At 43.1% G+C, this 26,588-nt stretch overlaps 1 protein-coding gene across 4 annotated transcripts; it reads left to right on the top strand.

Moving 5' to 3' along the window:
- The first annotated feature begins 1,146 nt into the window (after positions 1-1,146).
- Positions 1,147-26,477, top strand: stxbp5b (syntaxin binding protein 5b (tomosyn)). 4 transcript variants are annotated; one of them, XM_079287046.1, is made up of 29 exons: positions 1,147-1,598; positions 2,808-2,905; positions 6,510-6,591; positions 7,447-7,547; positions 8,145-8,279; positions 9,834-9,897; positions 10,857-10,940; positions 12,779-12,902; positions 13,088-13,166; positions 14,301-14,455; positions 14,553-14,625; positions 14,989-15,136; positions 15,283-15,350; positions 15,497-15,537; positions 16,653-16,873; positions 17,134-17,318; positions 17,636-17,761; positions 17,995-18,146; positions 19,392-19,454; positions 19,552-19,608; positions 19,707-19,754; positions 21,128-21,178; positions 21,411-21,542; positions 22,295-22,534; positions 23,381-23,738; positions 23,833-23,998; positions 24,781-24,892; positions 25,093-25,313; positions 25,409-26,477. In XM_079287046.1, exons 1-29 carry the CDS (start codon positions 1,449-1,451, stop codon positions 25,448-25,450), a joined length of 3,576 nt encoding a protein of 1,191 aa, XP_079143172.1. In that variant the 5' UTR covers positions 1,147-1,448; the 3' UTR covers positions 25,451-26,477. The 4 variants fall into 4 exon arrangements, with proteins under 4 accessions (XP_079143172.1, XP_079143173.1, XP_079143174.1 ...); XM_079287047.1 differs by lacking the exon at positions 21,411-21,542; XM_079287048.1 differs by lacking the exons at positions 21,128-21,178; positions 21,411-21,542.
- The last annotated feature ends 111 nt before the right edge of the window (positions 26,478-26,588 follow it).

The raw sequence follows: 26,588 nt of genomic DNA, 5'->3' as shown, positions 1-26,588 counted from the left end.
CATTTAAACAGGTTTTCTGGCGTTCATCAAACCAGATTTTCTAGTTTTCTAATTCTCGGAGGAGGTAAACTAACCTGGTTTTTCCTCCTTGGGGAACAAGAGGAAGTAGCCTATATTCCATTCGCACACAATAGATAGGATCGTTAATTGGGACCTTTACCGCTTACAAAAGGATATCAAATGTCCGTGGGAAAGATCTTCATTGAAGAGGATTATGCGACAAGAAGACGGAAATGCAATTTTAGTGCTTCCAAACAACAACTTCGCCATGTTTTTATAACCGTCCCTACATTATGATTTGATAGTGTTTAGACTTTAAGGCTCAGAAAGCTGTCACAAGGTTCAGCTTCTCTTTCTTTCTCAGCCCAAAGGCATTCATGTTGTTTAGGACCCCTCAGCCAGCAGAGGGCCACAAAACACACTGAAAATGTGAACTTTAGCTTCCCTAATTCAAATGTTTATCAAATGGATTTTGCTACAGTATTCACAGTAATAACATTTTGTTGTTTGTAGTAAAAGATTTGAGGACATTTGGTTGCTGAAACAAAATAAACTATAATATGACATGGTTATACGAAAATGACACAATGTACATTATTAATTATATTCATTTATTAATTTATTAGTAGGCTACAGCCACAGTTTTGTTTTTTGTTAGCAATGAGATGTGGGCAGGATGAATTAGGCCTATACATCAAAATAAACAAATGCAACTGTAAAATAACTTGTTTCCCCCACACAACAGAATGAACATTATTTATTGTGCATGCATTGTAAATGGTCAATATTGCATAACTTTGTAAATTTAATCTTATAATCTGTTAGGTGTATTTTGTAACATCTGCCTCTTGAGACTACAGATGAAAAATAGCCTCTTTGCTTTAACTCTGGCGCATTTACAGCAATGTTTTTATTAATGTGCACTGTCCCTTATCAAATAAACAAATAACAAAAAAATAAAAACAGCGTTTCAAAACACAGAATACAACTTCTGGTTTAAAAAGGTTTCCTATCGAGGTCACAGAATGTGACAGGTCACAGAAAACAGTGTAACACCGGCTCCAGCATCCGGGTGACAGCAGAGCGCAGACTCAATCCCCGCTGCAGCTCACTGCGTTTCCGTAGCCGTAGTTTGTGAGCCCTGACCGGGGAAACAGCTCACGGAAACGATTGATCCCGATCGAATAACGCGGAAAAAAGCTGGCGACATAAATGGCGGATTGACACTGATATCGGAAAGGACTCGCTGAATCGCGTGCTTTTGGGAGAGTGCGCTGGCAGCAACACCCTCCGTAACATGTGAGATGTATACAGAAAGATATTGACTGTGCGTAATATCGGCTAACTAGCTAGCAGCTCCTCATCCCCCCCGACACACTTCTCTATCCAATTCATGGTCGCGAGCTTGATCAGTTTTCTCAACCGTCTCGCGTCGGTACCGGAGTAAAATGAAGAAGTTTAACATTAGAAAGGTGCTGGACGGCTTGACAGCGGCTTCTTCTTCTTCTTCCTCCTCCGCAACTGCCCAGTCGGGGACTCTTAGGGAAAACGACGCTATCCAGGAGACTCTCCAGTCGGACCATTTCCAGCTTTGCAAGGTGGGTTTCACTCTAAGATATTAAAGTACAAGTAAAAAACCCGAGGTGGTCATTAACGGGGAATTCATCGTAACCATTGCCTGCCTTGCTCGTACCCAGGATGTCTCTCTCGGCACCATGGCTGTTTGCATTGCACTGAATCGTCGCCTCAAGTCACTGGCTTAATTTAGCTTTAGCTAACCTGATTAGCTCTCTGCAGTTTGTCTAAGAAGGGAAGAGCATTTCGAGTTAAAGAATAGGTGCACATTTCTTTTAAATGTGTTTTTGACACTACACTCTCGTGCCGTGGTGTACTCTCTGCAGTAATAACTGCTGTCCCCTCTGGCTGTGCAGAGATCCCCCCTCATAAGATGATTAAGGGATGGAGGACACAATCCACACTGTTTAATTCAGCTCAGTCCGAGTGTGTCAAGTTGAATGCATTACATTTGAGTCTTTTTTTGCACATTTCCTCTGTTTTTTCGGACAGTGGGGCTAAAAAGACAGTAACTTTGGCAGATACTTGTCTGTTCGTTAAGCTAAAGTCTGCACAGGGCTGCCAATTTGTCCCCAAATACAAGACTTAAAAAAAAAATAAAATAGGAAACCTATGCTTTAAATCCCAGCCTCACTGGTCAACACACACACAATTTGACATAAAACTGGTTTACTAATCTAAGCCCGATAGGTCTGGTTGGAAAGGTTTGCACCTGCGTTGGATAAATGCGCCGGGCCCACCAGATCCTGCCCCAGCTGGGAGCAGAACAGGTCAGGTCCCCGGGTTAACCTGTTACATAACACTGCTGCAAGCCGCACAGAGCTTACGGGCAAGGTTTTTCCAACCCGAAAACAATTGAGTTATAGATGCCTGATGATGATATCATTTGGGTGGCTGGTGGACTGCAAGATCCTGGCAATGAAGTGCACTCCGAGGCTGAAAATGTGAGCCGTGGGACGGATAAAGTGAATTTATTACTGATGTTTTACTGGATTGAGCTTGCACACATGTCAAGCAGATATCAGGAAAAAAGATTCCAGTCCCCGTTTGCACTAATGTTTATGCTTCATCTAATTAATTTTGATAATGAGAGTAATTTTCCACATTGATGGATTACATTTCTAGGAGATTATGGTAATGTTTTTCTTTCTCCAGTGAAGCCAGCTTGACTGTGTAGCAGATGATTGATTAGCTGACTGGAGGTCTAATATAAATTCTGCTCTTTCCTGCAGACTGTGCGTCATGGCTTCCCATATCAACCATCCTCGATGGCTTTTGACCCCGTGCAGAAAATCTTGGCCGTCGGGACCCAGACCGGAGCTTTGAGGCTGTATCCTTTCTTTTTATTTTTCGTCACGGGAAAATGAAAATGACAAGACAAGGAAAGTAAAGCTTGGATGATTTCAGCCATTTTCAACATTCTCCACTCCCTCGTGCACACACACACACACACACACACACACACACACTCGTACAAACATAACACACACACACACACCAGAGCCATGTCTTAACTTCCTGTCATCCTTTCAGCAAATGTCATGCGATCAAATCGCCTTTCAACAGTCCTCAAAGTCTGGGGAGTTCAAACTGTAAGTGACCTGTCTTTGCCTCCTGTCATCCGACACAACAAAAATAAAAATCCGAGCAGCGCAAAGAGGAGGAGCAGGGCCTCGGAGGTGGACATTAGCTCGGATGCGTTTCTGTGCAGCCAGCAGCCTCCTTCTCCTGGAGCACCCAGGCTCATTAGTGGCACCTCTGCAGTAGCATGAGCAGCTCCTCTGCCATATGCCGAGGAGCCAACCTCATCAACTGTGCTGCCCAGTCTGTGCCAGAATGCCACTTCATATATGCTGTAAACATCACTGGACACACACACACACACACAATCAAGCTGCTACAGTGCCGTATGACCCGTGTGAAAAAGTCTGGCCATATCCATGTTACGCTGCTTACACCATGTCTTCAGGGTTGGCCTACTTGTGTGTAAACGCAGGGTTTCCCAGCGCGCTGGTATCTTGCATGGGAGGCCCATCTGCTTTATTTCGGGTTTTCATTAGAAGTAGCTCCAGCCTCGTCTTTATCCACTCTCCAGATTAAGAGAGCGTCGTGTTTGCAGGGTAACTCCCGGAGAACACGCACTGCTTCCATGTTGTCCTAATGTGCAAGGTGGAGCTGATGGGGATTACTGTCATTCAGGTCAATAGGTGTCAATAGGTCCATTTATCAGACGACCGGCTGTATTGATCCACCTCATTGCCCCCGGCGTTTGGAAACGCTGCCACAGCTCAGTAGACATAAGCTCAATGAGTTGTCTACAAGCAATAAATGTCTGCTTTTACAAGATCTGTCTCTACTACAGTCTTTTAATCAGTGTGCTAGTGTAGTCGGTCCCCTGCTGCCTCTAATATATGTGCTCTTACATTTTGGCCTCTGCTCCGTGTCTGTTGTCGGAGCCTAAGCAAAACAGCAATTAGTATTTATTTGACCCACGTGGGATTGGAGTCCAGTGGTGGCAGTAGATGTTTTGAAATTTTCGAACTGAAAAGGGGAAAGTTTAAGGTTGTGCAAAATGGGTCACATTGCATTTTAGTTTATTAAGCTCTTGCAGCTGACGGGTCATGTGAAAAGTCAGAAGTTTGTCTTCTATTGCAGAAACACACCACTGGCCTGCAGCTTCCTCTTCCTTTGGCTTCAGCGAGACTTCAAGGGCGGCTGCAGAGAGCAGCCGCTCTTCTTTTCATGATTAAGATAACTTCCTGTCGCGATGGCTATCGGTTGACTAAACCTGTTGATGCTGAACCGCTGGGGTTAACCATGTTGATGTTGAAAGAGGGGGGGGGGGGGACTTCAGTGTGTGAGGTCTTAAACTCACAGGTACAAGGTGGAGAGAGCAACATGTTCAATGTCTATTTCTGAAATGTCAAAGTTGGATTTTCTCTTATGCAAAGAACTTAATAGACAGTAAATAGTAATACAAATGGGGAATACATAATGCATGTGACACGGAATGTATTTCAGTTTGCTTATTCTGCAGATTAATTTCTAGATGAATCGTTTGATATGGAATATTCAACAAAAAGAAGAAAAATGCCCAATCCAATTTCCAAAAGTTGACGTTGACCAGTAGACATTGCTTGTCTCGGTCAACCAACAATCCAAAACCCAAATATATGGCGTGAACTATCAGTTTCAGCTCTAAAGGAATCATTTATAAAATTGCAAATCAGTTGAATCTCATCACATGACCAAACGATGAGGACAGGAACTATTATTTGAACATGTGTTGCTCACAGCGAGATATTTAGTGACACGCGGAGCCCCAGTTGACGAGTGTGACTCAGCTTCCTGTGCTCGCACAGTCCTAGAAGCACATGTTCTACTCATGACATGAAGTCATGAGTAGTGTAGTCTAAAACCGCCTCGGTTGACAGATAGTTTGTATCTGTGGCCCACATGATCCTCGTAAACGTTTTGATCGTGAAGCACCAGCAGAATGCTCTACTGGCCCACCACAGTGATAAAGTCTTAGTCATTTCCTGCTAGCCTGGAAAGGAGCTTTGCTCAGCAGCACCATTAACCTACATCCTCAGAATCAGGTCACACTGTAGACGCCTGTACATTCACATACACCGATGAGTTAACGCACACAGAGAAATGGACAAAAACAGCTCCTTTGGCTGTCGACGTGATTGGACTCGATGCCAGCAGTGTGAATACACCACAGCGTTGCATATTCACATTTCTCCTCTTCAGACTGTTGCTCTGTTCTCATGTATGCATGACCACAGGCTATGAAACTGGCTTAATGACTCCCTCCTCCGTTGTGGACCTGTGGAGCCGTGATGTCCGTTAATAATTCAGACAAATGTTGTACAGAACTTGCGGGGCCAAGAGCTAAAACTGGACTGGACGGGAAAGGTCACGGGTGAATGTGAGTTCAGTTGCCAGCTGGCGCCGGCTTACAGTCTGAAAGTCTGTGTCTGCCTCTGTCCTTCTGCAGAAAGTGATGCCCGCTGTTGAGAGCCTGTCCTGAAACGGCCTCCTGCAACCCCGCCTCAGTTTGTTTAAGGCACCGAGGGATTGTTTGATCGCAGCTCGGCTAATCCTGTTCACACACATTACGCTGTGTCAGCTGGAAATGGACTCAGATAGTGAGCACAACCGGGTCCGTCTTTGGAGCGTCTCTCCGGCGTGATCGCATTAGGAGTGCGAGAGACGGTGCACCCTTTTGTCTTATTGTAGGCTATTTCGTGTGCGTCGAGAGATTCTCTCTATGATTAGCTCTCGCGCTGCTTCCTTCTTCTTTTGTGCATGACTGGTGCAGATGCTGCGTGGCTGAGAAAGTGATTACAGGCTGGGGGAAACGGACGAGCTTCTCCTCATTGTGCTCCTCATTGTTGGGCTGTGTGGTGAAAGTATTCGGAGGGTTTTTTGCAGGATGCATTACCGTCCTTGTGGCTACACTCTCCCTTTTGCCACGCATGCAATCATTAGGGTTTCCTCTTTTAGCTCTCACACACACGGAGTTCAAATTGAGTCCAGACATCTACCGTTACCTGGATTGCTGGCCCGGCTGTTTTTTGAACGTACAGATTTAGCAGGCAGGGATTCTCTGACATGAACGTAATAGTGCTATAGAGAGCGGTGGGAGTTAAGTTTATCATGCTGACGCATGTGCATAAATAAGCCCACGGATTTTTATTTATAACTCGCTATTATGAAGTTTCATGTTGAATGAAAATGTCAATTTACATTTAGTTATGAGAACTTGGGAACCTTTTTTACACTAAAAACACCTCCAGTAGGCTGGAAATGATTTAGTAAATGATCTGCAAGTACTTATTCAAACACACATTGTTGAGTTTTACAGGTTTTTCCTTCACATTGCTGCATCAACTGTCACGTTTTCCTTGACTGAGCTTGACTTTTAGCTTTGGCCGGGCGGGTGTGGAGTGCTACTGTCAGCATGAGAGCGGTGCGGCTGTCATCCAGCTCCAGTTCCTGGTCAACGAGGTCTGTTGTCATTCCCTGTTCCTTGTTTCCACCTTCTCCTCCTCACTCCTCCACTACAAGTCTGTCTGCTGTCACGTATCTGTCTATCCTTGTTGTTAGTGGGCAGGCGCCATAGACACTGGTGCTTATCCAATGTTTGCAGGCCATTTTAATGACCTGTAGTGTAAACTGTGCTTCCAATGAACACATTGATTACACAGGAATATTAGTTTTGTGACCTGCATGCCTATATAATGCCGGCATAGTTGTGTGCTCATGATTCAACCACATAAAACAGGAAGCACTCAACCGCAATATGTTTTGTACCTTTGGGACCGATCATAAAAAGTTATAGTTTTGCGTATCATTCACATGCGGATGATATTCAACTCCGTCTTTCCTTCAAACCCAGTGAGGCTTTCAGGTAATCTCGGCTCCTAGACTGTCTCAATGCCATTAGGGACTGGATGGCAGACAATTGTTTCCAGCTCAATGCTAATAAAAGACGGCGGTTCTGGAGAGTGTTGGTCCGCTCGCCTCTGCTGCCCACTTCAACCTGCGTAAATCCAGGGGTGATATTTGACCAATCCTTGTCGTTTGACCCTTCATGTTAAGCAGCTGTCTAGATCTTCTTTTATCCACCCAAGAAATATTAGTGAATGGAGAACTATAGTATCAACAGCTGAGCTAGAGATGATCATACATGCATTTATCTCTTCTCGCATTGATCATTGCAACGCACTTTTCTCCTCACTCAGTGTATCTGCTCTTAACCGTTTGCAGCCAATCCAGAATCTTGCCGCCAGATTACTCGACGAATAAATAAAATGTAAATAACCCCCCCCCCCCTTCCCTTGTTTGTGACCCTGCACACAGGGGGCGCTGGTGAGTGCCTTAGCTGATGACAGCATCCACATGTGGAACCTGAGGCAAAAAATCCCGGCAATCCTGCATTCCCTCAAGTTCAGCAGGGAGAGGTACAGTAACTTCTCACGCTGTCACTCTGTGAACAGCTGGCCACACGCTCCTCCGTGCATACTGTTAGCAGTGTCGCTGCCATCAATGTTTTGAAAAATATTGCAAAGTGAGTTCACGAGGTCGAGTTCAAATATTAGCGCCGTCTAGCCAATGAGCATGCAGAACACATTACTGGGAATTTTATCTATGCATGGGGGAAATGTTCTACTCGTCTGTCCATCGACCGTCATTTTCAGGCCATTTTGTTTGTTTTGTTTTTAAGGTTTATGATTAAAAGAAGCGAGATCACATTATCGACACAAACGGTCAAACGCAGTAATCGGTTAACGTCAGCCGGGTTCCTTTTGATACTGTAAATGTGCTGCGTGACTGAATGTTTCTCTTCCTAGCGGTTGAGAAAAGACGGCAGTGTTTACTCTGCTATTCCTCCCCACCGATCTATATATAGTCCGGCTTCATTAGTGTGACACAGAGCAAGGCCTGTGTAATTAAATCTCAGTCACTCGCTACTCCTTCCAGTGGCAGCAGCATGATTAGGGACTAGAGTCATGAGATAATCAAAAGCCTGGTTGTGACGGATCCTGATCTCCTTGCAGAATCACATACTGCCACCTGCCCTTCCAGAGCAAATGGCTTTACATCGGCACGGAAAGAGGAAACATCCACATTGTCAACGTGGAGTCCTTCACTCTCTCAGGCTACGTCATCATGTGGAACAAAGCCATCGAACTGTGAGTCTGTACCGCACAACTGTCTTGTTTTTCCCTCCCTCGCTTTCTGCTCATTTGCATATCTTCTCGGTGCACTAATGTGAGTTTGACACTCGACCAGGAGACTCTGAAATGCAAGAGGAATGTGCTTGCAGATACAGTGTGTCCTGTTGGTGGAGAAAGCCGCAGCTCCGATCAGTGCGAGGGCGGAGCGGAGGTGGTGATTGTGCCATGCCAGAAGTTTGACTAGACTTCTGGAGGTGTTTGCTGCCTGATTTAACGAAACATCTGTGATAGGAAGTGCCCACTTGATAACCCCAGTGGCCTATACTGTGTCACCCACTCCCCCGTGTAAACGCCCACTTTGAGGATCACAAGGAATTCTACATCACATCCTGTGCGTCGGTAAATGTCTCCTGCATGGTCCAGATGTAACTCGGCAGGAGGTAGAATTTGATTTCGGTGGATAAAATCTGCGTCGCCCAACGTAAGGCGTACTCATTTTAGTGCCCGATTCTGTGCAGGAAATAGCACTGAAAATGAAAAGAAAGTTTCTCTTTCTAGGTAATTTTTGTAGCTCACCCACCAGTGAGCTAAGCAAATTAATTTGAGACAGTGACTGGCAGCTAAAATTGGAAGTAGAGTATAAAGGTGTGTGTGCGTGCGAGTGTTAGGCTGCTCGTGAAATCTGATAAATTGGTGCTCTGATACTTTAAACTCCCAGGTCTGCCATCGGCCATCGGCTCAGAGAAAAGTCTCAGAAACAGACGGCGGAGACGGGAAATGATTTTTGTCTGTGTGACTGTGAAAATGATTTTAGGAAAACATCTGTTGGCTGTAGTGTGAAAGTCACAACATAACATTTAATCATTTCCTTTCAAAGTTGTCCGATCTCTGGTAGCCATGTCTTCTCAACGCACCATAGACAGCCTGTGTTCTTGATCACACATGTATTCTGCTCATCATACCTTAAAGCGGTCCTTTACATTAACGGTGTGTCACACGGTGATTACAGACCGGACTTCATATTCCAGTCCATCCCTTCCTTTTATTCACCGCCACATCTCATGACTGTATCGACTCATCAGCAGCAGCAGCAGCAGCAGCAGCAGCAATGAGATCATTAGCCGCTGGAGCCAGACCACATTCAGAGGCAGAGACACTTTCTTTAGGCCTCCACTCCCTCAGTGGCCCCCTTGCTCTGTTGCCACGGTGATGCTGTCTCCACACACTATAATCTCTCAGAGACCCTCATGTGACCCCCTCTCTCTCTCTCTCTCGCCCTCTCTCGTGCACTGATGCACAGTTTCATCGTTTCATCTGTTGTACTGCTCCTTTGCTGCTGCTGTTGATATTTTGCACACTTATATGTATTTCTTATAGTTTTGCTGTGGAACTTATTTTATTCATTGTAAACATGTTTTAAAGTCTTAATACAAAGCCCAGTTTGAAGCTGACACAGCTGCAGTTCCGGTGTGCTTTCATAACTACGATTTAGTTCTTGATTGATATTCTTCACCGTACTCGCTCTCTCTGTGTCTTATTGTTTCTCTTTTGTCCCGAAATCTTGCACAGATCCACCAAGACGCACCCGGGGCCTGTCGTGCACATCAGTGATAACCCCATGGATGAAGGAAAGGTACTGATAGTTGACCACCATATCGCCTGTGGAACAGAGATACATTTCTACCCTGAGACTTAAAACTAAACTGCAGCGTTTTTTGTTTTCTTTTGTTTTCGTTACCCTGTGGATATCTGCTCCAGTGCAGACGACACAATGTCAATACGGCTTGTGCAGCTACAATGGAGAATGACAGCAGAACATTTTCAGCTCATTAAAATGTCAATGCTAAACATCAGGTTTTGGTGTCAAAATCGGGGAGAAGGGGTTTCTTCCGACACTAATCGTTCACAGAAACGTTCCATAATGTTACACAGACTAAATCCTGGCTGAAGAGATGCTGAGATCTCAACAGCCACTGTAGATTGTGGCAGTTACTAAATGCACACCCTACTAGGGCTTGTAAAATACATATCTAATTAGACCAATGCAACATGTTTATGCTGCTTTGAATATTTTTTTGAATGTTTTAAATATATATATTTATGTGTGTGTGTGTGTGTTTTGGTTTTTATTTTCATTTTATTTATTGACGCAATCTCAACAATTTTTTTGGGAAATAATATGGAAAATTGGTATACCATAGGAAATCATACAGTTCAACAAATATGGAAAATACTGTTAATTTATTGAAATATTGTTTACTTGGGTTTCAGTAGATCTCACTTTTATTATTAAGATTTTTTAAATGATTTCAAGGAAATTCCTTTGGGAATCGACGACTGAATACCATCTGTGTGTTAGGATCTCTTTTCTCTATAATTATTAACAAATTACATAATTCCTTCATGCACAGGTCGTAGGACATGATTGAGAGATGATCAGTGTAATAAAGTGTTGTTGAAGATGACGCATGCTTTGATCGTCACAGACGGCGATGGTGCAGCCGTGTCACCTCCAGGCTGAGTTACATGTGCAGAATGTGGATTCACGGAAAGCAGCTGAGCTCTGCTTCACTTCTCTCTCTCTTCTCTCAGCTCCTGATTGGATTCGAGTGTGGGATAGTGGTGTTGTGGGATTTGAAGTCCAAAAAAGCTGACTGCCGCTACAGTTATGATGAGGTAAGGCATTCTTTCTCTCACTGTTGTCCCTGCAACATGTCTGGTCTTATGTTTTGCATAATCTATCACTTCTATCTCAAGTGTTTTCTCATGAAACCAGAAATAGCTGCTCATTGGGCCCTTTTGAGGTGTTGTCTCAAGTTCCTTTTGTGTTTCAAGAAGCATTATCTCAAAGCGTCAAACGTGCTGTAGCACTTTAAAGGCATACTTTGCAGGAATTGTTGCTTCCTGTTTGTAAAACAACATCCAAAGTCGACCCCTCCTCCCTCCGGCTTAACACGCCCGCTGACCGTGGTTGCCGGAATACAGCCAAGTGCACCTGAGGCGTCGCATGCGGCAGCGAACGTGAAAGCCAACCCAACGGATTCACTCTCGTTTTAGAAAGCCGTTTGTCCGCTTGCCATTTTGCCAACTTCCCCGAGCACAGTCAAATAACAAGAAAAAAAATACAGATACAGCCCAACGCTCCTACTGGGTCTTCAGGGATAATTGAGAGGGAATACTTTTGCATGAGTCTATACATTTTGGGGGTGGAACTCTACTTTTTAAAGCAGGGGTCTCAAACTCATTTTCACTCCGGTCCACATCAGCATCACGGTCGGCCTCAAAGGGCCGGTTGTAAATGTAAGACTGTGTAAATGTAACTACTCCTAACATATTGGTAAATAACTGTCTCTGCATTTGATTATTGTTTATTCAAGTGTAAAAATATTGTACATGTAGTTATATAAATGTAAACATATATTTAAGCACATTTCTGTCATAACTTAAATCCTTTTAATTTAGGGTTAAGAAACCCACATTACTCTATCAAAGATCAAACTATTACAGAAAATATCAAAGACAAATATCAAACAAGTTATTACAATAACTTTGTTCAAAGCTTAAAATCCTTTCAAGGGTGCGTTTGCACAATCCGACATGAAGTATTTCATGTGTTTTAAAGATACGTTTGAAGTAGTCTTCAATGTACTCACACACATTTCCATTTCAAATGTACAGTAACCAGCCAAAGAGCTGCTTCTGTGTAAGTATCTCATCATTATGTCTTTCTATCATAGTTATGACTTTCTATCTCATAACTTCGACTTTCTATCTCATAATTTCGACTATGGGGATATTTTCATTATCAATTCTAACTTAAAAAATAAAATAATAATAATACATTTTTTTTTTCAATAATACATTTTTTTTTTCAATTTTGTGTGTTGGCGGATTCGCGGGCCACATAAAATGACGTGGCGGGCCGAATTCGGCCCGCGGGCCGGGAGTTTGAGACCCCTGTTTTAAAGGATACGTCGGGTCATATTTTACGTTTTTCTAATTGTCATCCCGTGAATCAAAACTCATGAAAAGACCTAAGCTATCGCTGAACGGATCCTTCAAACATGCAAAGCCCAATATATCTTATTCCTCTCTGCCATTGTCATCCAAAAACTATTAAACTGAGTAATGTGTTCCTTCATTTGACTAACTCGCGCACTGTGGTTTATTTTGAGCCGATCCCACATACAGACATTTGCATGTCCACCAAATGTGTAAACTTAGTCCCCAACAAATGTACGTACTTTTTCTTTTTTTTTGTTAAGTTGAAAGTACAAATAATGTACGTGATCCAAAGACTTATGTCTTCAGTAGGACCGGATGGGCGTGGAGCTGAGAGCCACAGACAAAGTGTTGAGAGACCGACTAACGTGCTGTTTGTTTTGATCTTGTCGTGGGATTTGTTCAGAATAAGAAAAGCCGTCTTATGCTTTGAATAGGCTGCACGCAGAGCCTCTGCGGATAAAATGCGCCCGAACTTTACTTATCCCCATGTGCTGCTGCGTGTCTTCCAGGCGATCCACTCGGTAGCCTGGCACCATGAGGGTAAACAGTTCATCTGCAGCCACTCTGATGGCACGCTGACCACATGGAATATACGAATCCCAGCCAAGTCTGCACAGATCATCACACCACACGGTAAGAGCTGTTGTGTATACACACAATTGTATTGTTTATATGTTACGCACAGACGTATTAAATAGAAGCCATCTATGTCTTTAATACGTATTGTAGCGTGTGACTTCCTTGTCCGTGTGTGTGCAGGAGCATCATGTACATGATATGTATTGTAATTCTGCAAAATACACTTTGCCCCCCACTAGGAAAGCAGCCTAAGGATGGAAAAAAGCCAGAACCATGCAAGCCTATCCTGAAGGTGGAGTACAAAACAACAAGGGCTGGGTAAGTGTGATGGTAGTAAAGCCACACCCATCCTGTGTCTTAACCGGCCGGAGTTTGAATCCACATCCTGCACTGAAAGTGGCCTTTCCTGTTATTCTGCAACAACAGGCCGGTCATGTTGACTGTGTCCTGCTGCTGCTGGGAACTGGGTGGGAGGCTGGGAAGGCCCTGTCTAATTATTTTGTACGTTCTCACCAGCCTTGTGCTGTTGTGATCATTAAATAAATCATGACAAATGATGAGCTGGTCCATTCAGGTCACATGTTAATTGTGTTGTGATTATCATCATTATCTGAAGAAGGTCGCCAAGTACAAAGACAAAACTTTTCTGTGAAACATGTCATAAAACATTACCTCATTCAGCTCATCTAATTATCCCCTACCTTCTTTTTTTTTTTTAAGGACATGGATTAATATAGTTGTCATTAAAATTAAAAAGTAGGCTCCGCCCATCATTACTGCTCTTGAAATGGGGGCAAAGCATCTCAAGAGAAATAGGGACGAGTATCGTTAGGATCTTATCGATACTCTTATCGGTTCTTTTTCATTCACCACATAATTGCTTTTTAATATAATATTTAAAAATAACTAATTGAGAACATAATTAGAATTAATTTATATTTTAAACAAAACTACGTTCTAGAGCAGCAACTGCAAAGTCACTACGCTAAACAGACTACCTACGGACTGCTTTTGTTGAGCAGCGAGTGCACTGTGCTTGTTTTAAAACAGTCGCGGTGTACGAGACACGGCAGACGGGGGAGATTGAATTATCACTTTTTTACATGTCAATACTTGAGTTGTATCAATAAATGATCGGCTCTTCACCTGTGATCGTCTTATTGCACTTCCTGTGACGTATGTTGTCGGAGGAGCCCCGACACATAGAGCAGAGGAGATTCTGCAGCGTGACAGTAAATTACACCAAAACGTTAAAAAAGAACCGGTAACGTCGGAGCTCAACACTGCGGTCGTTAATAATTTATCCCGAGGCCGGTTTAATACCGGGCTTCAGTCCCAATCCAGACAGTGAACGCACAACAGTAAAATGTCTGAGTCCCTCTTCACCCATTTAACACAGATTGGACCAACAAACTAAAATTGTGTGTGTGTGTGTGTTTTTCCTGAACTCAGGGACCCGTTCATGGTCCTGTCTGGAGGTCTGTCTTACGATACAGTGGGGAGGAGAGCCTGTCTGACTGTGATGCATGGAAAGAGCACGACCGTCCTGGAGATGGACTACCCCATCGTAGATTTTCTAACGCTGTGTGAAACTCCATATCCTAATGGTGAGCTTCTGGGTTCTGTTCTTCCGTCTCTGAATCTGGAGTAGCTCCCCGAAATGAGGTCGTTTTTAATTTTGTGCTGTTTTGGTTCTTTTGCCAGACTTTCAGGAGCCTTATGCTGTGCTGGTCCTCCTCGAGAAGGATTTAGTTTTAATAGACCTCGGACAGATCGGGTAATTCTTCTGCTTTCTATATATAGTTCAGTTCAAGTATTTCAACCACATTATATTAAAGCGCGGTATACAAGAGATGCCGCTAATTATTTTAGTCACTCGTATGAGTTTGAATCGCATATTTCTAATACGTTGCAATACATTTTGAAGTAACGATTCCAGACATTTTAGTTTGAACATTAAATTGAATTTAAAGAAATATCAAAGTCATTTCATGGGACATTTAAACTGGTCAGAGTGTTCAACAGCATTGATCGGCAGCAAGCAAGTTGTCATTTGCATCTCAAGTTGATAGACGAGCGCAGTTATTGAGAAGCTGGAGTTGGTTTTCAAATCGAACCTAATGGCACATCGTCTTGACAGGTACCCGATATTTGAGAATCCATATCCTCTGACTATCCACGAGTCACCGGTGACCTGCTGTGAATACTTTGTTGACTGCCCTGCCGAACTTATTCCTGCACTTTACTCTGTCGGCAGCCGGCAAAAGAGACAAGGTTACAGCAAGAAGGTGAGTTACTCCTCCGTGTAATCTGTGTTTTAAATGCATTGGAGACACGTGTGTGTATATATGCTGTTGACCTCCTAACACAACTAAAAGAAGCCTGCAAACTAAACGCAGCGTGTTTTCTTTCTTTATTTATTTTCGTTTTACAGGAATGGCCCATTAGTGGAGGAAACTGGGGCCAAGTCACTCAGAGTTACCCAGAGATTATAATCACTGGGTTAGTAACTCATCATGAATGAAAGCATTCATTGATTTGTTGTTTTGATTCACATGCAAACATGGCATTGTTACAGTGGACAAATGATATAACATTATTTTGTTTTCTTTCTCTCTTTAAAAAAAAAAATAATAAAATGTTTTCAGACATGCTGATGGGTCGATCAAATTCTGGGATGCTTCTGCATGTGAGTAGTTTTTATTTGTTTTATTCAATTCAGTTGTGTATAACAGAGCTGCCTCTGTAATGTGACTGATACCGAGTCATTGTTTTGTAAGTCTCAAGTCTTTGCACTCATTCTCCAAGTCAAGTGCAGAGTCCTAAACTTTGAGTTTTTGACTCCTAAACAAGTCGTATTGTGAAAAAGAGCAAATTGGGAGAATTGCTGGGAATGAATGGTGTTAACGTTAGCTGATTAAGGAAATTAAAGGATATTAATTTATTTGTGGCAGACCTGTTGAATAAAATACTTTTTTAATCTTTGGCCTTGGGGCAAGGTATCAAGTGTTTTCAAGTCAAAAGTGTCAAAGTGAAGTCATAACTCATTGGTGTTAAAGTGTCAAGTCATCAAATCTGTGGCCCGAGTCCAAGTCATGTGAGTCGAGTCCACACCTCTGATGTATAATCCTTTCTGTCGCACGTTTGGTGCCGTAGACGTCTCCAGTTAAAAACGTACGATTTGTACGATCAATACAGTAATCAAACGCGTATCCGTATCATCAAGTCAAATACACATTTTTAGAAAACACTTGCAGCTGATGTTTGCATGGATGAAACCTTAAATTAAAGCCAGTGCAATATACAACATTTTGAATACAATACACAGTTATAGTATATTGCAGTAATAATCAGGCCTCCTATCTAGACTTGTGGAAATGCTTGATTTGCAGATAAAATGGCCCTTTATGCACCTCTATTCAAAGTTAGTAAAAAGGAAAGTATCATGTTATGCATCAATATTTTGCCAGCAATGTAGGAGAGAACGTGTCTGTTGTTGTATTTGATATATATCTTTAACCTGCTTCTGTAATAGATATGAATACTAGCTTTACGTAGTCATCGGACACAATAGATCAAGCTTCCTGTTGCCACCGCCATAGTAAGCTCTGAGGCAGCTTGCTATGCTTATTGAGCATGTGTACACACAACGGTGTCATCTGCATAAATAAACACGTTCACTCCATGACACTGTTTTTAAAATCTGTTTCTGCATAATTCAGAGGAACTAATCCAGGTGGCTCCACCAGTGTGTACTGTCGAGCTCATAGCTGTCCTAACGCCCTTTTTGCACTCTTCTCAAAGTAATGCTTCAAGTGCTGTACAAGCTGAAGACTGCCAAGGTTTTTGAGAGGGCTCGCGGTAAGGAGGAGAAGGCCAATGCAGAGATCGTCGAGGAGGACCCGTTTGCCATCCAGACCTTGTCCTGGTGCCCCGAGAGCAGGATGCTCTGCGTGGCCGGGGTGTCTGCCCACGTTATCATCTATCGGTTCAGCAAACAAGAAGCCACCCCTGACGTCGTGCAGGTGGGTAAACAGTCGGTCAGAAATAATGCAGAATTGTAGTTTTGCACAAGTATGAATCATTGTTTAGATCTTGAAACTGTTGTAGTTTGATTTATTTTCTGGGACAGTTAGACAGTTCAGGGCATGACTGGTTTGGGAAAAGATGATTCTGGCATAATCTCATCCAAGGCCAGAAGAGATGCGTGTATTTTTAAAAGGTGACCTGTGAAAAACTTGCAAAAAAGAGCCTTTCTGTGACCTATTCTCTCTCTCGTGTTTAGCTTTTGGAGGTGCGGATGCAGTGTGAGTTTACCGACGGGGACTCTCCTGATCCAGGAGGGGAGCAGACCCCCACCCTGCCCACCCCGGGATCTTCCTCCAGCCCTCAGGAGAGTGAGCCTCCCACTCAGCCCTCCACAGGCAGCAACTCCGCCGACGGACCCAGGGACAACATACCATGCCTGCAGTACGGACAATTACCTTTTCTTCTTCTGTTTTGCAAAAAAGGTTGAACTGGCTGAAGCAGGTTGTCACTGAACAGACCAATTTAAGTGAGTGATGGAGTCATCCATTCACTCCTTCCAGCCAGCTGCTCAATCCTTCACAACATCAGCACACCAGGGGGAAATAATCCTCTTTTATAAAAATGAGGAACATGTTTTGACAGTAAAACGGTGGAAAGGGGAATAGCACTAATAAAAAATGATGATATTGTCAGTGTGGCTTACCCAAAGGGTGATAATTCATTCCAGTGTAAAGTGCAGCCTGCTGTGTTTGATGCAGGGTGCGGAGCTCCCCGCTGAAGCAGTCTCCGGGCTACCAGGTGGAGCTGGTGATCCAGCTGGTGTGGGTGAGCGGGGAGCCTCCTCAGCCGATCACCAGCCTGGCTATCAACTCCTCCTACGGCCTGTAAGTCGACGCCGCCAGGGCACTTGTTATCACGCCATTCTATGCCTACAGTTGTCTTGATAGTGGGTGGTTATCCATCTCCTGTATTTGTTCATCCTGTCACACACGACAGTAACACATTTACATCGTGCAACTGTAAATAGAGATGGCCTGTATCATAGCTAGGAGGTCAGGGCCAAACCGGCATCTGAATCCTAACTCCACCGTGTCCCTCGTCCCTGCCTGTGCTTCAGCGTGGTGTTTGGAAACAGCAACGGTCTGGCTGTGGTCGACTACCTCCAGAAAGCTCTGCTCCTCAACATGGGCACATCGGAGCTGTACAGCCCGTCTGACCCCTACCAGAGGCAGCCTCGCTCGCCACGCAAAGTGCGACAGCCCTCAGGAGGTGAGCTGCACTCCCAACATTTCTGTGTCTTGTTTCTCTGTTGGTCACTCTTCATAGATAAGGCAGCCCTGACTAACATGATTAACCCTGGAATACATGCTTAGTGTGTTTGTTACTCGCCCTGTATTTCTTTTGCTAAAGCAGTCTTAACGTTCGGCTGAACGGCTCTTGCTCAGGCCGTTAGAGGTGCGTTAGTGAGGCGGGGCTGACTCTTGGCAGCAGCCTCGAGCACCACGAGCACCGCCCCCTGCAGTAGCTCCTGCCCCTCAACAGGGGGCATCGCTGACCGATTCTCCATCTGTTCAGTTGGACAGACCAAAGACGGTGAATGCTGCATCAGTGCTGCAGTCGTGTTTCCTTTTGATTCCGTTTTACATGATGAACCGATACGTAGTTCATGTTCATTTGCTTGGTTCTGTCTTGACCTTTTACTGTGTTTTTGTCATTCACTGTTTGAATTCATTCTTTTCAGTCTCAGTGACCTGGTGATAGATTCAGCACTCTTTTATTTTGGTTTTCTGCCGTGAAAAACACATTTTTATGTGTGCAGACTGCAAGAATATTATCTGATATTAATATTTGTACAGTTTCATTTCAAGTAGAAATCGAGCAGCAAGCCTCTGAGACTCTTTTCTTTAACACTTACGATGTCCTGTCATTTTTCTGTTTCACTGTTTTTACTGTTGGTCTCTTTCTGTGATTTGGTAAAGACTTTCCAACTGGCACGTCTTGCATGTCCAGACTTTCTAACTTGTATTCTGAGTCTGTGAAAAAACTACGTTCATCCCACTTCAGTAAGTCATGTTGTGTCTGCATCCTCCGCCCCCCCCCCTACAGTGTTGTTTTTATCTTCCAAGCCTTCCCTCTTTCTCATAAAGATACACTCCCTGACTTTGATTTAGCACCCCCGAAGCTCGCTTTTCATAAAAACATCAGCAGTGAGCCGGGAGGAAATTTTGAGACTTGAGGGGACAAAATCTGGGAGTGTGTCTTCTTTTAACCTTGCCACGTATTTCACCAGACAAACAGTTCCACCCTGAGTCAACAGATTTGTGCTAGGCTTGTGAAGTGAACTCAAGTGTGGCTTGCACTGTACGGGTAGATGTCCCTGCCTTTGTTCAAATATGACCCTTTATTGTTTTCAGTCTTTGGACTGTAGGAATTAGCATAGCTGTAGTGAGCCTGTCTGAGAGCAGCCCAAGAGGACTCTGCAATGTTTAATTAAAACCTTTGTGGCTCCCACAGCAACCTGTGATTCAAACGATGGGTCCAACACCTCAGAGGACCGCTGCAAGTCACCGACTTCAGGTAAGCCCCCCTGAAGCCCGAGTGCTTCCTGCATACAAAGAGATCCTTTTATCATTATGAAGTACATCTTTTTCAAAGGCTGACCTTTGTTGTGTAGGATCTACCTCACCTTGCAATTCTGATGATGAACGAAAACAGAAGTTCATAGAGAAGGGTACTGTATTGTTAAACGCCGCATGTGCCCTTAAATGTAAGCATTCCGAAAAAATGGCTGCAGATATCTGATTTGTCTTTTTTGAACCTTATTTCCAGTGAAGTTGAAAAGCAGACGCTTTTCCAAGACGGTTGCCAATGACTTTGGTACTGTATCATCCGGATGTGTTCTTTCTGATCGCTCACTCTTTCTCTCTGAATGACGGCGTTCTAACCTCACTGTGCCTCAAACCTGCGTCAGTCTGTGCATCTTGTGCCAATGAAAGACAGAAGTGAATTCAGGAATATGTGTTTAACTAATCATACGGTTTGGGGATTTCTGAGTTGATTTACGAAATGAATCGGGATTCTTTATTAAATGCATGACAGGACGTCTCTTGAATTTCAGGCCTCAGATTTTCTAATCAGACTTTTGACAAAATGCTGCAGGCTTTTGCTGCTCTGGCTTGTAAATATTATGCCCAATTGGCAAACGTTGCTTTTTCCACTAAACTCAAAAGCATAGAAACTCTGCTTCATGCCTTATTCTCTACGTCACTAATGTCTAACCGTGTCACTTAAATGTTAAAGTGAATTATGTACCCTGTTTGTAGACATTTGCTGCGTGTGTTTCTGATTCCAGGGCCTCAGTTCAGCGCTCCTCCTACTGTCTTTGCATAGCTATGTTCACTGAATTGCAATTACCTTACTTCTTGACTGCCTCTTGCTTTGTTTGATACTGCAGGCCCTCTGGTTGTCTGTGACGCCGCTCAGCCTCATTTGTATTCTCAGGGTTTCTCTAAGCGAGGTTATAGACTGCGACGGACAACTTTTATACTTTACATTGGCAACGCTCCAACAAAGTTAAAAGTACGACCTCAAGTCAATTGAAATGAGAATATTTCTCTGAAATAAATGCAGTGTTGTTGTACACAGTACGAGTTCAACAGAAGTGATTGCGATAAACAATATTTTTGTAATTTTAAGACACTGATATAATATGTTAGCATGATAATGCAAGTACACCCTTTCAAAGAGCATTGAACATTCTGACTTTGAATTGAAATTTCATAAAATATTGTAGGTACCGGTAAATAAAACCACATCAATAAATACAATGAATTCAAGGACTCACTTATCAAAAATGTCTTATAACGGCAGGTAAAACCCTGCTGTTTATTCTCACATCATTCTTATGTAAACAAACACACTATCGAGGTCGGGAAAATGATCAAGATCATATCCATGTGTCGTACGATAAGTTGATAACGTAGTTATCGTGGCAGGACGATGTATTTATGCACTTTATGTACAACAGTTGTCCGTCAGTGTATCACCCCTCTTATGACTCGACATCCTCGTTTTTGATTGCGCACTGATTTGCACAGTAGCAACAATGTCACAGATTGCCGAAATGACGAACGGAATCTTTGAATTGTAATTTATTTCAAATACCTTTTTTTGATTTTTCACAAAAACCATTTCCAATTTTTAGCCGTCAATCTTTCCTCATACAATATGAGTATTTGTTTCTGTTACAGCCAAGATGTCACGGAAAATTAGCTCGTCTAGCGAGCAAAAGACTGACCTGGGTAAGCCAAAACATCCGACCTTTAGCTTCCAAGAACTTTTACATTTCTCTGCAGGCGTTCTTTTGTCACTTGAATCTTCTTTCTTTGTATTACGTTCACAGCTGTAACATACTTATGTGAGAGTACTTTTGAATTGTCTAATAGCATTTTGGTGTGAACGTGGGACTCCTGTTGTCTTGGGATGTTCTACTGCAAGTTGAGACGAACACTCTGTCTTTGTTTGCACTGTAAGCAAAGGAGAGGTCCAAACAATGGCGCTCTGTCACGTTTAAGAAGCGCATTTGTTGTTTGAACGAAGGCAAGGCGGCAGCCAGGATGACCCAGAAGGGGGCCGTCTATAGAACTGAATCAGCCCCCAACTTCTGTGAGTGGACCAGCCATGGTCTGGCTTGGGCTGAAGTGGGATAACTGGTACTAACCCCCCACCACTGCTGGGACTTTTGCTCTGAATTGGTTAACATGACACTAATCTCTCTCGCGATGATTGTTTCGTTCTTCCTGAGAAAGCGCCGCTGACCTGACTGCGCTCAGTGTTCAAAATCAAATCTTGATTTTTCTCGTTTACAGTTTTTCCTCGTGAAGAACACACACATGATGGGCGGTGTGTTTAGCCTTCCCCTCTGTGTGACGGATCTTTTTGTGTTTCTGTTGGGATCCCTCGTTAGCTTTTTAACGAGGGTAAAAGCTTGTTTCAGCTGCCGTCAGCACAGTAATGAGGCATGAATAATTCTTAAATACCAGTTCTTCCTTGGGAGTCCCTGTAGTACTACATTTTTTTCACATTGAGAATGTTGTCAATTTAATTGCAAAAAAAAAAGTACATTGTGGGACGCATTAAAAGAAAATGTATCCTTTGATGTAAACTGCAAGAGCATCTCAACGTCAAAAAGCTTTTCGGGGATGACTAGTCTGTTCTGGTTTACTTCTCTGAAGACGTGAATATGATTGATGTGCTTCACTAAACGTATAGTAGCAGAGTTTAACTAACATTTTAACTGAGTTTTGACCCAATGGATGTCATGCCATAACATCTCTAAGTCTTGATTCAACTTGTTACCTCTTTCCTTTCACACAAATCCTAATTCCCTGCTTTTTGTGCTCACTCCTGCTGTCCAGATACCAAGGATAACTCTTTCACCCGCTCGCGTAGTTCAAGTGTAACCAGCATAGACAGAGAATCTCGAGAGGCCATCTCCTCCTTTCACTTCTGTGAGAGTTACCCCAGGAAGACGGACAGCGCGGTGGGCCCCTGTCTGCTGGTGGGAACCACCCAGGGCACTGTGATGATGGTGGCCCTCAGCCTGCCGCCCGCTGGGGACCAGAGGCTGCAGCAACCGGTCGGCGTCTCCTCTTGTGGTAAGAAGTTGAGCTGTTCTTGAAGTAATTCACCACCAAGTAGGGATCTGCATGCGAGTGGGGAAACGGAACACGTAATTACCTTAATAATGACGTCTATTGACAAGCAGTTGGAACTGAAACATATAGGACTTATCTCTACTGCAGAGCTGTCACTCCAAGCCACTTAAAATCACACTTTACTGACACACATGAGAACGCTAACTATGTGCAGCAGGGATTCAACATTTTGGATGAAGATATAATGCAGTATTAAGTAAAGCAGCATTCATATTTAAATCTCTGAATGACCCTTTCTGGCCTTTGTTGTTGGAATGTCTCGATGGTCTCTTGCACTGTCATGAGTTAAGATTTAGGAAGGAAGTGGTGGAGACAGAGGGGACATTGGGGTCTGTTGAAAACTCTGTGCAAGGAGTTTTCTTTCCAGTGTATGAGCTGAAAGATTAGATCAGATTCAGACAAAAGATTCAGCTCCAGAAACCTTTTTGAAGTTATTATCAACAGTATCAAATCCCCACAGACGGCGTTCTGTGCTGTAGAGCGGTATATATCACTTTTAAATCATCATTTAAAAGTTCAGTACAATATCGGTGAGTCACATGACGGGGCATTTCAACTAAAACCTTAAAGTTTGGCCTTCAAATGCATTGTCTGCTCATCATGTACTGTACCCCTTTTATAATAAATGTTCTGAATAATGAAATCCAACTTCCCTCGGTTGTCCTGGTTGACCGTATATTAAGGATTGCAGCACTGAGTTAATATTTGCTCGATATTCAGTAGTAATCCGAAGGCAGTGTCTGATGCAAATGAAAACAATGCCCTTTTGTAATGCTCGTTCTTCAGGCAGTATGGTCGAACTCAAAGGAGGCATTTTGACTGTGGCCCTGTTGGACGCCACTGGAGCTCTGCTGCCCCCTCCCTACGAGCCGTGGTATGACCCAAACGCCTCCGATGAGGAGAAGGAGAAGAGCCGGAGGCGCAGGCCAGCCTCCCCTCCCTCGTCTCAAGAGGGCCAGGATGCCCAGTTCGCTGTGCTGTGTTCGGAGAAACAGGCCAAGGTGGTGGCCATGCCCTCCCAAACCCGCATCTACAAACACAACATCACAGAGACCTCCTTCGTGCTGAGGGCTGATGTCGTGCAGATGGCCGGAGCAAACTGCATCGCCTGTTTCTGTGCTAACGGGCATATCATGACTCTGAGGTATGACTTCTGGTAGCTTCAGTGCAGTTGCGTAGCAGAATTCTTAAAGTCACAATGGGGTCTGAAATAATGTCTGTTCTCCGTATCGTCACAGTCTACCCAGTCTACGGCCTCTCCTGGACGTGAACTACCTGCCGCTGACAGACATGCGGATAGCCAGAACGTTCTGCTTCTCCAACCTGGGTCAGGCCCTGTACCTCACCTCCCCCACTGAGATCCAGAGGATCACCTACAGCCAGGAGACCTGCGACAATCGGCAGGTCAGATAAATGAGTCGCACTGTGAAAAGTTTGGATTCATCTTTCACTATTAGATCCGATAATTCCAAGTGTGGAGAAAAGTCTTTCTATTTATGCTTTGAGGAAACAAACTTACAGTGTGTGAGTACGGAGAACTTCTTTAACGGTTTGTGGCGGGCGTAATGTTTAATATTGCACTCGCAATTACAGTATCATTTTAGGATTATTCATCAATCTTCCAATGAATAGTTGGGCTTCCAGACACAACACCAATTATCTCTTCACCAGGCGTCCTCGGAGGACAATTCTGGGATCTGTTGTTCAGATTTAACATCAAACGAATTATGGAGGAAACGGGGGCATTCAAGAATGGATATTCTTCTTCAATGCACTTATTAAAGGATAACTTTGTTGTTTTTTTTAACCTGAACCTGTTTTTGTGACGAATGGGAACATTTTTTTAAATTGTTTTTTAATTGGTCCAGTATTGAGGGAGAATGCTGCAAAACGAGCTGCATTGTAAGATCTTGCAGATCTCAACAATGAGGTGAAGAAAAATTGTTAAACACTGCATCAATTTAAAAAAAACTAGTCCCTATTAGTCGCTTGGGAAAATAGCCAATGAGGTCACAAGTATTACAATGGTAGTTAAAAAAAATAAATGGTTCTTTTCATGTGAATTTACATCATTTCATGCCTACTTTTAGCACCTGAAATGGTATGGTATATACTTTATAGGTCAGTCTGTATCTCTATAGGGAAGATATTGATTGAAATAGACATGATGTTTATGTCTTCCTCAGGAGATGCTCAGTGAGTTATTTACCCCCGTGGAGACACCAGAGGCTCCTAACAGAGGTTTCTTCAAAGGCCTGTTTGGGGGAGGAGCTCAGTCTCTGGACAGGGAGGACCTCTGTGAGTAAAGAGTGGCCTAGTGTCAAATTCAATACATATATTCTGTTTATTTCTGTTGTCACTGGTTAGCCAAAGACACCGGTTTGGGAGACGTTTCAGTTACAGGACAATTGACCATCAATGAGTCATTTGATCTTACTTTGATCATGGATGTCGGATTTTATCAACACTTAATGGATTTCTCTTTTTGTCTTTGGTAGTTGGGGAAACAGGTGCTGGTAAGGCCTCCCGGAGCCTGGCCCAGCACATCCCTGGCCCGGGGGGCATGGAGGGCATGAAGGGAGCAGCGTCTGGGGTTGTGGGAGATCTGGCCCGCGCACGGATAGCTCTGGACGAGAGAGGCCAGAAACTTGGCGAGCTGGAGGACAGAACGGCTGCCATGATGTCCAGCGCAGATTCATTTTCCAAACATGCTCATGACGTACGCACTTGTCATGTCTTTGTACACTTAAGTTTTTTCAGGTTAACTTCTCTTTATTTTGACTCTCATGTTTGCTCTTTTCTTTCGCCCTCCAGATGATGCTGAAGTACAAAGATAAGAAGTGGTACCAGCTCTGATGGCAGCGTGTGGGAGCATTAGACTCTGTAATCACGCACACCAGTATCTCTTCTTCTCTTCTCTGTTTCTCTCCATGGGGGGCTCTGCTCAACAGACTCATGCTTTTATTCTCAGCACAATATCATACACTCTGCATTACCTCAGCCACCGGAGGACTGACCGCGGAGGAGACGCCGGCCGACCCGACGTAATGAGAATGGAAAGAAATAGAAGAAGAGAAGCTGTTAGGAATCTCTCTTTCCATTTCACCTGAGAGCGATGATGTTCATGGAACATGTTTTCGCAGAACAGGAGAGAGGTGACCTTTCATATCCATCAGTCATGCACTCCGATATAGATATATATATCTATATATATATATATATATAGATATGTCATATATATATATATAGATATGTCATATCTATACATATATATATGTCATATCATACATATATATATGACATATCTATACATATATATATATATATCACATATCTATATGACATATCTATATATATATATAGATATGTCATACAGATATACATACTGCTGTTTGTTCTGAAAGAGGAAAAAACGATTCTGCAAAACATGTACTTTGGTGGCCTGATTGCAGTTGTTCTTTTGTGCTTTCTCTGCCCTTTAATTACGATGTCTGTCAAACACAGTGGACTTAAATGAGGAGAAAAGTCTGATGTCCCCCTGTCCTTCATGTCTCATGAAGTCAATGAAGATGTCCGTTTCTATAGGAATGATTGGATCAATGAAGGACTCGCGTCTGTTTGTTTTTTTCCCTGGTTTAATTTATTGTTCGTTTTTGTGCTGTTGCCAGTCTGTCCAGAAAGGGTCCTTTCTAGCACTTAGAACTGTAAAAACTAGACGGGGAGATGATAAATCTATTGCCTCTCACCGAATAAGGGCTGGTAGTACACTAGTTCATCACCGAGCATTCCTTTTTACAGCATTTTCCAACAGAGTTGTTTTACGTGAGAGAGACAAATGTCTTGTTTTCTGAACAATCCCTTTGGTTTTAAATTAGTTTATTTATTGGAGTAGTATAATATATATATATATATATATATATATATATATATATATATATATATATATATATATATATATATATATATATATATATATATATATATATATATATAT

Source organism: Melanostigma gelatinosum, assembly GCF_949748355.1.
Source record: "Melanostigma gelatinosum genome assembly, chromosome: 16".
Taxonomy (NCBI): domain Eukaryota; kingdom Metazoa; phylum Chordata; class Actinopteri; order Perciformes; family Zoarcidae; genus Melanostigma; species Melanostigma gelatinosum.
Note: the sequence above shows the minus strand (reverse complement) of the source record. Positions and strands in the feature narration are given on the sequence as shown.